The sequence below is a fragment of the Salmo salar genome, chromosome 03 (assembly GCF_965601325.2).
Source record: "Salmo salar chromosome 03, fSalSal1, whole genome shotgun sequence".
Taxonomy (NCBI): domain Eukaryota; kingdom Metazoa; phylum Chordata; class Actinopteri; order Salmoniformes; family Salmonidae; genus Salmo; species Salmo salar.
Window position 1 is genome coordinate 72,399,172 of NC_138293.1, and position 15,786 is coordinate 72,414,957.

At 47.2% G+C, this 15,786-nt stretch overlaps 2 protein-coding genes across 2 annotated transcripts; both read left to right on the top strand.

The window, feature by feature from the left end:
- The first annotated feature begins 3,185 nt into the window (after positions 1–3,185).
- Positions 3,186–4,962, top strand: LOC145874843 (uncharacterized). Its single transcript, XM_082971468.1, has 3 exons — positions 3,186–3,402; positions 3,558–4,613; positions 4,719–4,962. Exons 2-3 carry the CDS (start codon positions 3,821–3,823, stop codon positions 4,895–4,897), a joined length of 972 nt encoding a protein of 323 aa, XP_082827594.1. The 5' UTR covers positions 3,186–3,402; positions 3,558–3,820; the 3' UTR covers positions 4,898–4,962.
- A 1,235-nt stretch (positions 4,963–6,197) lies between these two features.
- On the top strand, positions 6,198–15,734 carry LOC106601526 (glutamine-rich protein 2). Its single transcript, XM_082971469.1, has 10 exons — positions 6,198–6,316; positions 6,438–6,512; positions 9,562–9,726; positions 10,004–10,122; positions 10,649–10,714; positions 10,847–10,948; positions 11,638–11,812; positions 12,015–12,126; positions 13,366–13,485; positions 13,709–15,734. The coding sequence occupies exons 1-10, from the start codon at positions 6,206–6,208 to the stop codon at positions 13,879–13,881; spliced, it is 1,218 nt and encodes a 405-aa protein (XP_082827595.1). The 5' UTR covers positions 6,198–6,205; the 3' UTR covers positions 13,882–15,734.
- The last annotated feature ends 52 nt before the right edge of the window (positions 15,735–15,786 follow it).

Consider the following 15,786-nt stretch of genomic DNA (forward strand, 5'->3'; position numbering starts at 1 on the left):
ACATTCAGGTACCGACCAGGACCAACTACATTGTTTCTGAGGCAAGCCAGCAGTGGAATGCAGGGGGATATGCTGCTGGCAAGTAATTCACCCCCTCTTATCTGTATTAAGTCCTGGAGTGCTTGCTCATCAAAGCGCTGTCCCGCAGCTGGGGGCCTGTCTGTGTGGTGAATGGTGAGCATTTCAGAACACTCAACACTGGATAAGGATATTGATGACAGAGCACAGTACAATAGGTGATGGGCACCACACTGTCTTCTCAAATTACCTCGCTGTGTCTCTGTTCCAGTTTCCAAAGGAAAGGCAACTCCCCAAAGAGAAGCACCACTCCTGTGTATGCTGTGTATGCTGTGGAACAAAATGAATAGCTGAGTAGTACAGATCACTAGGGGAGGCTGCTGAGAGGGGACGGCTCATTGTAATGGCTGGAATGGAATTAATGGAATGGAGTCAAACGTGGTTTCCATATGTTTGATGTGTTTGAAACCATTCCACCTATTCAGCTCCAGCCATTAGCACAAGCCCGTCCTCCCCAATTAAGGTGCCACCAACCTCCTGGGGTGTACCCAATTTAGAATCAGTGTCGGTCCAGTACTTCATACCACACTCTGAACTGTATCTCTGCTGTTATCTGAAATGAGTTTGAAATATGGACACTGATAGAGACATGACAGTCTGTGTAAATAAAGCAAGTAGGAAGATGAAAGATTGCACAGGACTCTTCACTGATGTTGCCCAGACCTGCCCAGTTAACACTCAGGTGATATGAGGGAGGGACAGCCAGTGGTTACAGGCAAAGGTGCCTCTGAAAATCCTCTGAATCATTCTGAAACATTCATGTAGCCTCGCTGGCCCTGTCTGGCCTTCTCTGGTCCTGTCTGCCATATCCCTGAAGACCCCACTAAGACACAATATCCATCAGTTTCTGCCTCACAACTCAGAGCAGCATATTGTATTTCCTGCATACAGGACCTTAGCCAGGGTCCCTTTCTTCTTAACCCATGGCAGAGGTTATCAGGGGATTGTTGTGGTTGATAAAGGTGTGCTCCGCTGTGATCCCACAGGGTACATGTCCTGGATCTGAGAGGGTAGCAAAAAGTCTGCCTGAGTGGCGCTCTGTGTTCACAGTGGCGTGGAAGGATTCCAGGCCACCGGCCATCTTAGTCAGAGCCAGTTAATGGCTGACTAAAGAGTAACAGGGAGGTAGAGCGGATGGCTATCTTCCCAATCGCAAATAACTTCCTTATCGTTGGGACAGTAAAAGTCAGTGTTCTTATATTATGTTAGTTACTCATTTCCTACCCCTTGTACTGGACTTTTGCTTGTTGTCAGAAGGGGCTTGTATTTATGTTGTCCTGGCCGTTACCATTTGCAACAGACTTGTGGATGATGCTGACCCAGATGTTGTGGCAGAAACAGGAAGGAGGTTGGGCACTCTGTCCAAACAACATCCTCACAGACAAACAGACAGAGTACTAGGGACATTGTGTCTGAGGAAGATACAGTTGGGGACGTCCCCTGGTTAGGGAGCCCAGCTCCTTTGAGGGAATAGGACGATGCATACATTTTGCCTACTGTTTGCTGATGTAGGCAATTATCATATATTCCTGTGAACTCAATATGTCCAATCAGCCTCACAAGGAGCTTTTAAAGTGTCATAGGAATCGCATAGGAAATGAACCATACCCTGGACCCACTCATCAAAATGTGACGAATACAGTTGATTGTCTCTCTGTTTGTCATTAGGAGTTGGGTTGGTTGCCAGATTAGAATATTGTAGTGTATGTCCTGCTTGCAAGATTTGATCATGTTTTGCCTAATCTCATGTCTCTGAGATGCTCGAGGCGATCAATGAAAAGGTGGTCTCCTCCAGAAATTCCATACGCGCAGGTCATATATCACTTCCACGTTTACAGCTCACTTAACAACCTATTAGTTATTCAGCCAATTGTTTGACGGCCTGTGCAGCTCAGTGGGGTCGCTATGCGTCATTTCATGTCTGGGTGCATTAGAAAAACCCACCGGAACTCTGGTCAATACGTTCAAAGCCACCTGTTTCAACTTTGCTTAGTAAACACAAGCTATTTCTAATTTGCAACACCCAGAGCAAATGTGTGGGTTTACTCTGTCAACAAGGCCTCAGCTGTGTTAAAGAGTGGAGTGGTTCCATATGGGCAGGGGTTATGTACTCTGAAAAACATGGATTATCTGGAGACAGACAGGTCCTACCGCTGCTTTGTAACAGCTTGTGTATCTCATCTACTGCATATGGATGGTGGTGTCCTGGTAACCTCCCTTGGGGTGAAATGTCAACTGGATGGAGCCACGGAGAGGGGTTTTGGAATCCCTCCTAAATGAAGGGGTTTAGGATCTTCCTACTGATCTTCAAAGGAAGTAGCCAGGGGAATAGTCACACATATGGCTTTGGTCAGGGGGATTTCTACCATACTGAGTCCCCTGACCGCTTCAAAGTTTCACAGAGTCTTACTTTGGGAGATTAGAGAACTGGGCTGAGTCAGTTTCAAGTGTTTTGGGCATGAAGAGGCTGTGAAAAAGCTTTAGACCTAATGCAAAGAGATCACCATGCGTGTTGATTCACCCTGAATAAGGCACCGTGATGCCGAAATGTTGGAGGTTTACCCAATACATTACTGGGAGCTTATATATCGCGTGTGCGACCGTCTTTATTTCTATAGCCTACGATTCAGTCATCATAACAGAAATGGACAAAAAGTAATGATTGTGTTAAGTGATCTGACCAGTGATGTGAGGTTCTTTGAGCTTTGAGTCCTTCGAACACACTCTGTTGTGTTTCCAGTCTATGTCGCTGATCCAGGATCTGCTGAAGGAGATCCAGGACCTGAAGGAGTCCAGAGACGACCTGAAGAAAGAGGTCAAGAGCCTCCAGAACCAACTCAACCAGGTCAGACACACATCCATACTGGCAAACCCTCATAGTGAGGTAGGATTGCAGACAGACAACATTTGGCAACCTTGCTCATCTCCCTCATGAATCTACAGTAGGGGATATACCCAGTGCTCATCACTAGGGAATCCTTCTCCATCTCACCACCCCACACAGTGGTGAAATATAGCGTCATGTAGAGCCCGATCCACCCTGGCGCTGGTCCCCTCCCCCCATCACTCTCTGTAGGGGACATGGAGTCATACAGAGGGCAACAGCATCAAAGAGCCACAGCTTATCTCTGGCAACCTGGCCTGTCACTCACCCCAACAATAGAGTGAGGATAATAGGGATCATCCTACATATCTGTTTCCATCTGGTAGCATGACGTTGCTCTGGGTGTTTTTGGGTTCCAGCTGAACATGAGTGAGCTGGTTGACAGAATCAACGAAGTGGAACAGTACTGCCACCGACTGGACAACCTGGACTCTGCCACCGTGAGTTGGAACTGAGGAGACTACTTTCCAAGCTCAGAAATTATATACTGTATTGTTAAGAGGAGACAAACAATAGTATAGTACTGTAGTAGCTAACTCTAGTAAAAAGAGATTAATCATGACTTCCTCTTCTTCTTGTCTTCTCTCTATCACAGAAAGAGCTGCAGGACAGAGTTGGGCGTTACCCAGACCCAGACGAGCTCATCCAGTGTGTAACCTGGGACATCATGCAGACCACCTTGGTTAGCGAGCAACAGAATCTGCAAAAGGCATGTCTTATGTCTTGCTTGAAAGAGTGAGATTCCTTTATCAAGCAATCATATACAAGACATAGGAATAGACATTAGCTTTGTGTTGATGGTAGCTATTTCTCCAATAGGAAATCAGGCACTCAGTCGCTGTCCCCACATCAGTTGTCATGACCACCATGACTCCTTTCAGCACCTCTGCCAATGCCAACACTGGAGCTGCTGCCTTCACTCATGGCACTGTCACTGCCAGCCAGCATAGGGGGGCACTGCCCCAGCAGTCCCTCTCTGATGGAGCTGCTGCCTTCACTCCTGGCACTGTCACTGTCAGCCAGCATGGGGGGGCACTGCCCCAGCAGTCCCTCTCTGATGGAGCTGCTGCCTTCACTCCTGGCACTGTCACTGTCAGCCAGCATGGGGGGGCACTGCCCCTGCAGTCCCTCTCTGATGGAGCTGCTGCCTTCACTCCTGGAACTGTCACTGCCAGCCAGCATGGGGGGGCACTGCCCCAGCAGTCCCTCTCTGATGGAGCTGCTGCCTTCACTCCTGGAACTGTCACTGCCAGCCAGCATGGGGGGGCACTGCCCCTGCAGTCCCTCTCTGATGGAGCTGCTGCCTTCACTCCTGGAACTGTCACTGCCAGCCAGCATGGGGGGGCACTGCCCCAGCAGTCCCTCTCTGATGGAGCTGCTGCCTTCACTCCTGGAACTGTCACTGCCAGCCAGCATGGGGGGGCACTGCCCCAGCAGTCCCTCTCTGATGGAGCTCTGATGGTGGGCAGCAAACCCCTGTCTCGTGTGGCCAGCGGGGCAGAGCGTTACCCAGAGACAGTGGAGGCCCTGAGGGACGTGGGCAGGCTCAGGGAGAGACACAACACCCTGGAGACCAGAGTAGAGCTGCTGGAAGCAGGCAAGGCCGACCAGGCCCAGCTCCAGCACCTCCGGGAGCTCCTCACTGACATGGGTAAGATAACAATGTGGAGATTGGATAGTGTATGGCTATTCTATGTTTGCTTTTACTGAATGATGTCTTTTGTGTGGGATGACCATTTTTGTCCTGAATGTGTAGGTGACAGGGATGTGCCAGACAAACTGTTGGATGAACTGAATCATCTGAGAGTTCTGGTCGACAGCCTGATGGGTGACAGAGCCAAGGTGAGCGAGGAAGATGTACGCACGCACACACACACACACACATTGTTGATGGCCCCATGTCCCTGTCGTAGCTGGGAGAACTGGAGCAGCTGATTCTGAACATAGGGACAGTTCAGGGCTCAGAGGGAGGCTCAGAAACAGGGTCAGACAGTGAGGACTCCTCTGACTCTCCTAAGCAAGGACAGCTCAGACTGCAGATATTATACCTCAGGTAAACAACGACACAGAAGCACACAGGAAGGCTAAATAGAAATGATAGATAGTTTATTATGGAAACTACATTTGATATAATTTGGTATTCTAAGTAATTTGTAACACAGGAGGTTGGCGGTACCTTAATTGGGGAGAACGGGCTCGTGGTAACTACTGGAGAGGAATCAGTGGAATGGTATGAAATATATCAAACACATGGTTTCCAGGTGTTCAATGCCATTCCATTTGCTCTGTTCCGGACATTATTACGAGCCGTTCTTCCCTCAGCAGTTTTATGGCCAGTTGAGATGTGGTAGTTTTCCATTGGAAGAGAGGTGGTGGCCTGCTCCTCATGGCCTGGTGCTCCTGTTCCACCACTCTGTGTTCAGGAACGCAGTGCAGAAAGTGGAGGAAGAGGTGCTACTGCTGAAGGCTGAGCAGAAGACCAAGAAAGACAGACAGCTACAGGATCAGGTCAGACAGACAGACAGACAGACAGACAGACAGACAGACAGACAGACAGACAGACAGACAGACAGACAGACAGACAGACAGACAGACATATTCCAGTGCATATAGACATTTGAATACACTGTCAGGTCTAACACCAGAGTGTAAAACCTTCAACTGTAGAATATAGCTTAGACAGCATCATCCATAATGTAGCAGCTAGTGGCCCCAACATGGCCCTCACACTGCCCTCTCATCGCAGATGGACAACCTGCGAGGCATGCTGGAGGACATGATGGCGTCCTCCTCCTCGCTGCTCTCCCAGAGCCTCCAGCAGGAGCCCCAGGGGTCAGGCAGGCGGGCAGCAAGGCTCCATGTGCCCCTCCTGCTCTGTAGACGTGAGCAGGAAGGTCAGCCAGCTGTTCCAGCGCTATGAGAATCTGCAGGGCCTGGTTAGCAGATTCATGAATCAGCAGGGAGGAGGCAGACCTGGAGCAGAGGTACTAAAGGCAGGGCCAGGATAGAGGATGAAACAGAATACCAAAGGGTTTTAAATCAAATAATGGGTCTGTTATGTTGAACCCTGAGGGAGGGAAACGTTTTGAGATGATATGTAAGGGAAGCTCTAGCAGGGCAGCAGTGTGTTAAGGGAAAGGAGTGTGTCAGTGCCAGCGCGCTCCATGGCAGTGGGGCCATGGCTGTGTATTACACATATAGAACCCTGTCTCTCTGTGTTGTTTCTGCCAGAGCTCTGAGCTGATGAATGACGTTCAGGGAGCCATCATGCAGCTGCAGGCTGAGTGTGAGAAGCTCCACAGCACAGCCAACCACCTGATTGAGGAGCACAGCCAGAAACAGGTCCACATCGACGTGAGTCTGGTAGGGAGGGCTGCAGCAGGGGGAGGCCCATAGGGGAATAGGAGATGCTCCATGCTGTACTTCTGTTCCAAGCCACAGAAAGATGATTCTCAGTAATGTCTTTCTGTCACAGCATCTGTACAAGTCCATGGAAGAACTGGATGAGAAGAAAGCTGACAAAGAGCTTGTGGAGATGGAGATTGAAATCGTGAGTCTCTCACCACAACATGGCATAGTTTAGCTTTCCCTCAGTGTGTTATACTCAACTCAGGTGAACTCTCACAAGTTCTCACATGTTGATGTTAGTCTAGACAACCTTCCACAAGTCCATTCAAGACCATACAGTGAGGGAAAAAAGTATTTGATCCCCTGCTGATTTTGTACGTTTGCCCACTGACAAAGAAATGATCAGTCTATAATTTTAATGGTAGGTTTATTTGAACAGTGAGAGACAGAATAACAACAAAACAATCCAGAAAAACGCATGTCAAAAATGTTATAAATTGATTTGCATTTTAATGAGGGAAATAAGTATTTGACCCCCTCTCAATCAGAAAGATTTCTGGCTCCCAGGTGTCTTTTATACAGGTAACGAGCTGAGATTAGGAGCACACTCTTAAAGGGAGTGCTCCTAACCGCATCTTGTTACCTGTAAAAAAGACACCTGTCCACAGAAGCAATCAATCAATCAGATTCCAAACTCTCCACCATGGCCAAGACCAAAGAGCTCTCCAAGGATGTCAGGGACAAGAATGTAGACCTACACAAGGCTGGAATGGGCTACAAGACCATCGTCAAGCAGCTTGGTGAGAAGGTGACAACAGTTGGTGCGATTATTCACAAATGGAAGAAACACAAAAGAACTGTCAATCTCACTCGGCCTGGGGCTCCATGCAAGATCTCACCTCGTGGAGTTGCAATGATCATGAGAAGGGTGAGGAATCAGCCCAGAACTACACGGGAGGATCTTGTCAATGATCTCAAGGCAGCTGGGACCATAGTCACCAAGAAAACAATTGGTAACACACTACGCCGTGAAGGACTGCAATCCTGCAGCGCTCGCAAGGTCCCCCTGCTCAAGAAAGCACATATACATGCCCATCTGAAGTTTGCCAATGAACATCTGAATGATTCAGAGGACAACTGGGTGAAAGTGTTGTGGTCAGATGAGACCAAAATGGAGCTCTTTGGCATCAACTCAACTCGCCGTGTTTGGAGGAGGAGGAATGATGCCTATGACCCCAAGAACACCCTCCACACCGTCAAACATTTAGGTGGAAACATTATGCTTTGGGGGTGTTTTTCTGCTAAGGGGACAGGACAACTTCACCGCATCAAAGGGACGATGGACGGGGCCATGTACCGTCAAATCTTGGGTGAGAACCTCCTTCCCTCAACCAGGGCATTGAAAATGGGTCGTGGATGGGTATTCCAGCATGACAATGACCCAAAACACACGGCCAAGGCAACAAAGGAGTGGCTCAAGAAGAAGCACATTAAGGTCCTGGAGTGGCCTAGCCAGTCTCCAGACCTTAATCCCATAGAAAATCTGTGGAGGGAGCTGAAGGTTGGAGTTGCCAAACGTCAGCCTCAAAACCTTAATGACTTGGAGAAGATCTGCAAAGAGGAGTGGGACAAAATCCCTCCTGAGATTTGTGCAAACCTGGTGGCTAACTACAAGAAACGTCTGACCTCTGTGATTGCCAACAAGGGTTTTTCCACCAAGTACTAAGTCATGTTTTGCAGAGGGGTCAAATACTTATTTCCCTCATTAAAATGCAAATCATTTTATAACATTTTTGACATGCGTTTTTCTGGATTTTGTTGTTGTTATTCTGTCTCTCACTGTTCAAATAAACCTACCATTAAAATTATAGACTGATCATTTCTTTGTCAGTGGGCAAACGTACAAAATCTGCAAGCGATCAAATACTTTTTTCCCTCACTGTAGGGGTACCTACAAATCCCAACATGCTCAAGTTCACCTGTACCAGCCCATGCTAAACCCTACCAAGCCCATATGTGTCCATACACAAGTTCATACACATATGTATTTATCCCTACAAGCTCATACAGGTTTCACCTAACGCCTACAAGTCCATACAGGTTTCACCTAACCCCTACAAGCTCATACAGGTTTCACCTAACCCCTACAAGTCCATACAGGTTTCACCTAACCCCTACAAGTCCATACAGGTTTCACCTAACCCCTACAAGTCCATACAGGTTTCACCTAACCCCTACAAGTCCATACAGGTTTCACTTAACCCCTACAAGTCCATACAGGTTTCACCTAACCCCTACAAGTCCATACAGGTTTCACTTAACCCCTACAAGTCCATACAGGTTTCACTTAACCCCTACAAGTCCATACAGGTTTCACTTAACCCCTACAAGTCCATACAGGTTTCACTTAACCCCTACAAGTCCATACAGGTTTCACCTAACCCCTACAAGTCCATACAGGTTTCACCTAACCCCTACAAGTCCACACAGGTTTCACTTAACCCCTACAAGTCCATACAGGTTTCACCTAACCCCTACAAGTCCATACAGGTTTCACCTAACCCTTACAAGTCCATACAGGTTTCCCCTAACCCCTACAAGTCCATACAGGTTTCACCTAACCGCTACAAGTCCATACAGGTTTCACCTAACCCCTACAAGTCCATGCAGGTTTCACCTAACCCTGACAAGTCCATACAGGTTTCACTTAACCCTTACAAGTCCATACAGGTTTCACTTAACCCCTACAAGTCCATACAGGTTTCACCTAACCCCTACAAGTCCATACAGGTTTCACCTAACCGCTACAAGTCCATACAGGTTTCACCTAACCGCTACAAGTCCATACAGGTTTCACTTAACCCCTACAAGTCCATACAGGTTTCACCTAACCCCTACAAGTCCATACAGGTTTCACCTAACCACTACAAGTCCATACAGGTTTCACCTAACCGCTACAAGTCCATACAGGTTTCACTTAACCCCTACAAGTCCATACAGGTTTCACCTAACCCCTACAAGTCCATACAGGTTTCACCTAACCACTACAAGTCCATACAGGTTTCACCTAACCGCTACAAGTCCATACAGGTTTCACTTAACCCCTACAAGTCCATACAGGTTTCACCTAACCCCTACAAGTCCATACAGGTTTCACCTAACCCTTACAAGTCCATACAGGTTTCACCTAACCCTTACAAGCCCACACTAGTACTGCCATTGCCCTGACTGCATCTCCTCTCTTCCTGTAGAAAGCAGACAAGCGTGCCCTGGAGACCAAGGTGAGTCGCATGCAGTTTGTCTCCATGACAGAGGAGCTCAACACCATGTTCCAGGAGCTGCTCAGCAAGATCACCGGCCAGGAGCAGGACTGGCACAAAATCATTGACAAAATCTCCACCGAGATGGAGTGCAAGGTGGGACTGAGCAGGAAGTTACCCTGCTAAATGGATGTTTTTATAATAGGCCTACATGTCCATTGATACGCACCATGTTCTGCTGTTATTACTATGCTATCACCAATACATATATCTCACAAGTCTGTATGTCGCAAGTTTTTAAGTGTTTTACGAACGTGTTTATAGTGACAGATAGCATTGTTTGTAAAAATCTCATGGAATGTCTGTCTGGAGTGTCTGGTGGTAGTTTATATCTTTGGGATCCCTGTAGTACATCTGTTGTCTATCTGTGTAGCTGGACCGGATTGAGCTGGATCCTGTGAAGAAGCAGCTAGAGGACTGCTGGAAGAGCATCCGTAAGCAGCTGCAGGCCCAGCCTGCCCCAAAGGAGGACAACGCTGCAGGCATCAGGAAGTAAGTCACTGGTCACAGCCAGGCCCAGGAGGGATGATGGCTGGATAAGTCCAGGTTCCTCTATGGAGTTCTACATGATGATGCCTTCATTGTCTTCCTGTGTTTAGCATTCATTTTATCTCTCTATATTCTGCCTATATTTCTATGTTCTGTTTGTATACTGTTGTTTACTCACTGTGTATGTACAGTATATACTGTATTCTGTTCATAGCGCATCCTAATATACCTACTATTGTACACACTATTTTCCTTCCAAATGATATACTGTCTATACACACACCACGTATTTATATTCTGGATTCTGACACATGCTCACTCAGATATATCTACTCTGGATTGTCATTTCTTGTTTGTTTGTTTGTTTCTTGATTATTTGTGTATTTGTATTATATTTGCTAGACATTCTACTGTGCTGTTGGAGCTAGAAACAAAAGCATTTTGCTGCACCTGCTATAACACCTGCAAATCTGTGTATGTGACCAATAAAGTTTGGTTTTGATTTGTCTTTGTTACGTCCCTTTCATAGACAGCTTGTGGCAAGGTTCCACTGCATCTCCTGCGACCGCCCAGTCGATATGCTTACCCCAGGACCGTAAGTAAATTATAATAATGTCCTATTTTTATACAGTACACACAGACATTGTGGAAATTGAAATAATAGGATTGTGGTGCTGCTTATTCACCTACCTCTCTTTCTTTTTTCTCTCTCTCCACTGGACAACAGGCACTTGGTCACCGTGCCCTCCACTCCTGGCCTACCCTCCCACAAGTCCAACCGACCGTACACCATCTATGAGCTTGAGCAGGTTCGCCAGCATTGCAGAAGGTGAGAGCAGAGAGTCATACTGCTAGACATTTCCGTCAAACATCACAACTGAAACTCTTACTTGGCCCCATTTTAACCAGCAGAGGGTGCCAGTGTCCCAATATCCAATATACAGCGTAGTCAACTTTATCTTTCCCCCAAAGACCTAACACCCACGCTAGATCAGTCAGAAGTGTTCCATAGTTACAAGTGTCTGAAATTAGCCAGCTCTCCCTCCATCTCAGCCTGAGGCCAGGGACCAACCACAGCCACTTTGAGATGGCCAGCTCCGAAAGGGCCATGATGCAGGTGCAGAGGATCCACACCATGATGTGTAGGCAGATAGAGAGAGTGCAGAGCCATCTAGTTGGCCCAGAGTGCACCTACAGCCAGGGGGCTCTGAGGGAGATCGGGCCCTCCCGCTATCCAGACATCCTGAGCCCGCTGCAGAGGACCAGCCAGAGTCTGCCCAAGCAGTGAGTCAGTCAGTCAGGCCAGGGTCAGGCAGGGAAGCCGGGAACACATGTATTGAAACAGGGGAAGGACCAAAAAGTTGTCCATATTGCTTTGTTATGGTTTAGAGAAGGGTCAGGGAGGCAAGGTGACCCAATTTACCTACAAACTATAAATACTGTATTGTCAGGTCTGTTTAAAACCTCTAGAAGTGTTTATCTTCCGACCTTCAACCTCCACTCCTGTGTCCATCCTAGCGAGCGCATCCCAGAGATGGCAGACTACAGTTACCTGGCCATGTCCCGGAGCTGTGGAGGCAGCCACACCGTGACCTACCCCAACCGCCGCTACACCCGCCTGCAGCACATCAGCCACTTCATCCAGGCTGAGGAGGAGACACCGCCCGTCTCCAGCTCCCCACTGCGCATTCAGGTGAGTGAGACCAACCTCACCTACTGTGGGTTACTGTACTGACAGATAACTAAACCACTGCAAGCCCATAGGAATACACCTGGTCGATCACGTTTGTTGAGCCATTTATACAAGTTATCATGTTGAGTACAGAGTATATTTGAGGTGTATTTGACAGTTAGGTATGAAAATATTTGACCTTGTCCTTGTGCCTATTGGTCAGCCGGAGGAGGTGGACATCCTGGGATTGGACGGACATATCTACAAGGGCCGCCTGAAAACCAGATCGGTCAAGACTGTGGATGCCAGACTACCCACCATCTTTCCTAAAGACGGTACAGGGTTCTGGACTGGGATTATATTCAGCTCTACTCTACAGTACTGTGTATTTTTAGAGTGGAATTACATGTATTGAAAAGAAAATGGAATCTGGACAATTGTGAACAAAAGCTAGACTACTTAATTCATGCTACTCAATTCAAGCAACTGCAGTGCAGTAAAACTATTCCCACTGGTCCATTTTGTATTTTTACGCCATCGCTCCAAAAAGTCACCTAATGTTAAGTGTGACATGTCTGCATGCTGTGGGCAGCTGTCATGGTCCGGGCCTGGGAGAGAGGTGAGGTCCAGACTCCAGTTCTGACAGCCCATATGGACTCCTCATTGACAGTGAAGCACACTTCCGAGGATTCACTGTCACCCCTGGGCCCAGTTACACAACGCGTCAGGTTAAGATGATGATGACACTGTGCCTTCTGTCCAGGCCCCAACTGCCCTTAGCCTGTTTCCTCTCTCTCGCTCCCTGGACAATGTGTCCAGAGTTGGGCTCGCAGTGCAGGGATGCAGAGATAAAGAGTAAAGTGGGGAGGAAGAGTGAGGGGGGACATCATGGGGAAGTGGGAGGTGAAGGGTCAGGAGAGAATGGGGAGGAGACTGAAAAGTTGGGGTAGGTTGAGAAAGAAAGTGGGCTGTTTGGTTGGGAATGAGAATTTGAGGAGGGATACAGTGTTAAAGTGGTGTATGATGAAGGATTAGGAACGAGGGTCTGGAGAAGGACAAGGGTCAGGAGATTTAGGGAAGGAGAGAGGAGCTTAGTTTACGGGAGGGAGTATTTTAGGAGGGTTTAAGGAAGTGAGTTAGCAATAAGAATGGGCTGCACTGGGGTTGGGGGAGGGGCTCTGGTTGGTATAGTGTTCCACACTGGAAAGAACCCCATGTTACTATGTTATAGAAGATCAGGCCTGGTGTCTGTAACAGACTGTAAATAGAACCTGGGGTAACACTGCTTGCATTCAATCATTTCTATCTTAATATCCTTTTCATCTGTTCATACAAATCAAGCCCTGTAGGAAGAAAGAGAGAGATGTACTGTTTTATGCCTGGGTTTTGGTGTTGTGATTCCCAGTAATTTATGAGACCATTGAATGAGTCAAAATAGTATTGAAAGAGTATTTAGCTCAAGACTTGGAAGAAGGTGTATGGGCGTGTAGGTACAGTATGGCTATGGGTGTGGTGGGGTCCTGTCATTCCCATGTCAAGGCCGCGATGTGACGTTGTTGTTTTAATGACAGTAGGCATGTGCAAGAGCAAAGACAAGATCATGCGCTCCCAGTTCCAGAAGCCTGGCTGCACAGAGCCGGGCTGTGTGACCCCTGTGCGACCCCAGAGTGCCAAGACCCAGCGCAGCCGCTCAGGTAGGTCAACACCAGCGTCATTACCCATTTGCAACATATAAACCAATTTCACTAACTGGAACAGTGATTACTATGGAATGGTACTGAAATAACACTCACATGGAAATAGCATTCTTCTTTGCTATTGCTGCTGTGCAGCTGTTAAGGTTGATTGTAGCAGAAACCTGAACCCTAACCCCTGACCTTTCCCCCTTGCCCCCATTCCTCCCTTTATCTCCCCCAGCCTCAGGCAGCTTTGTGCGGGACCGGCCCATGTCTTCTTTAGGCTGCCTGTCCCAGGCTACCCTTCCCCAGAGCTCGTCCCATGCTGACACCACCAGCGAGCTGCTGCAGCAAGATCTGGAGCTTCACGTGGACCTGAGCCAGTTGGAAGAAGAGCCCATCATCATCCTGTAGGGGGTGATAGAGAGCCCCGCACACCTTATTTTAATAAACCGTTTACAGCAGCAGCAGGAGGGTATCCTGGTCTCCATTTTGTAATGGAGCATACAGATGTGAAAATCAAGTCTGATATTAGTCAGTTAGGTTATTTATGGATTGTAATGGAAGAACACATTCTGGGGCATATGAACACTGTTTCCATGCAACAAAATAGCTGAGTCACAAAATAGCTGAGTCACATTTCCAGTGTAGCTTTATAGGTGTTATACCTTACGTGTGGCTACATTACGATTTTGGTTTATGATGCCTGATTTTCAATGACCTTCATAGACAGGTGACCTCAAATACCAGACTGTTTGGATGCAGAAGAATACCACAATGGAGCAATTCATTTGACATATAGGGTCTTATAGAGCGGTATCATTAAGGGCTTGAAATGTCTTCCCTCTCACAGACCCAATTTCTGTAACGTCTGATTCATTGTATTAGTGTCTCAAGTTGTTCCATCACATGTTAAGAGGAAAGACATTCATGCGTGCTGTCATTACCACAGAAATGTACCCCTGTCGTGGACTCATAACAATGGTAGTCAGCCACCTGCATCTATTGGGGAAGCAAAGCAGCCAGGGTTGTAAAACCGGCCCAGATGGCGTTCCCTTCAAATGTCACCGTGCCTGTGTCCAGTTACAGCAGTCTCCTGGTGTCTGTGTGTTTTAAACAAGGGGGTTAGCTATGTGTGTCTCACTCTGGCATAGCATACCATTTCTAACCATGGCACAGCATTGGGTATCATAGCATACCATTTTTAACCATGGCACAGCATTGGGTATCATAGCATACCATTTTTAACCATGGCACAGCATTGGGTATCGTAGCATACCATTTTTAACCATGGCACAGCATTGGGTATCATAGCATACCATTTTTAACCATGGCACAGCATTGGGTATCATAGCATATCATTTTTAACCATGGCACAACATTGGGTACCACAGCATACTTTTAGCGTAGCGCCATGTCAGGATTTGAATTAATAAACTTGAAAGGACAAACTGTACTGTCAGTGAGGAACGGGGTGACAATTTCCTAGAAGCAGGGGCTTTGCTTACACACATTTTGTGTCAATGAGAAATATGATGTATATTTATCTCTATCCATGCCTTACACACTCAGTGGCCAGTTTATTAGATACACCCATCTAGTACTGGGTTGGACTTCCCTTTGCCTCTAGAACAGTCTGAATTCTTCAGGGCATGGAAACATTGCTCAATTGGTATCAAGGGATCTAACTTTGCCAGGAACACATTCCCCACATCATTACACCACTGCCACCAGCCTGTACCATTGACAGCAGGCAGGATGGGTCCATGGACTTATGCTGCTTACGCCAAATCCTGACTCTGTCATCAGCATGACACAACAGGAACCGGGATTCGTCGAACCAGGCAACGTTTTTCCACTTATCAATGGTCCAGTGTTGGTGATCGCGTGACAACTGGAGCTGCTTCTTCTTGTTTTAAGCTGATAGGAGTAGAACCTGGTGTGGTTGTCTGCTGCAATAGCCCATCTGTGACAAGGACCAATGAGTTGTGCATTCAAAGTCGCTTAGGTCAATAGTTTTTCCCATTCTAATGTTCATTCGAACAGTAATTGAATTACTGGATGCCCGTCTGCCTGCTTTATATAGCAAGCCATGGTCTCCTGACTCGTGAACAAGGTGGTGTACCTAATAAACTGGGTATAAGTGATCCCTTTCATAGCATTTGGATGTATTAAGGAGAGTATTTAAGACAGGCAGTTAATCTGAATGTAACATTTCCATTGGTAGATGTATTTTTGTTTTCAAAGATAAATGGGCCTTCATGGAATATGTGATGTGTGTCATATGATGTCCATATAACTTATGTGAACATATGTTGA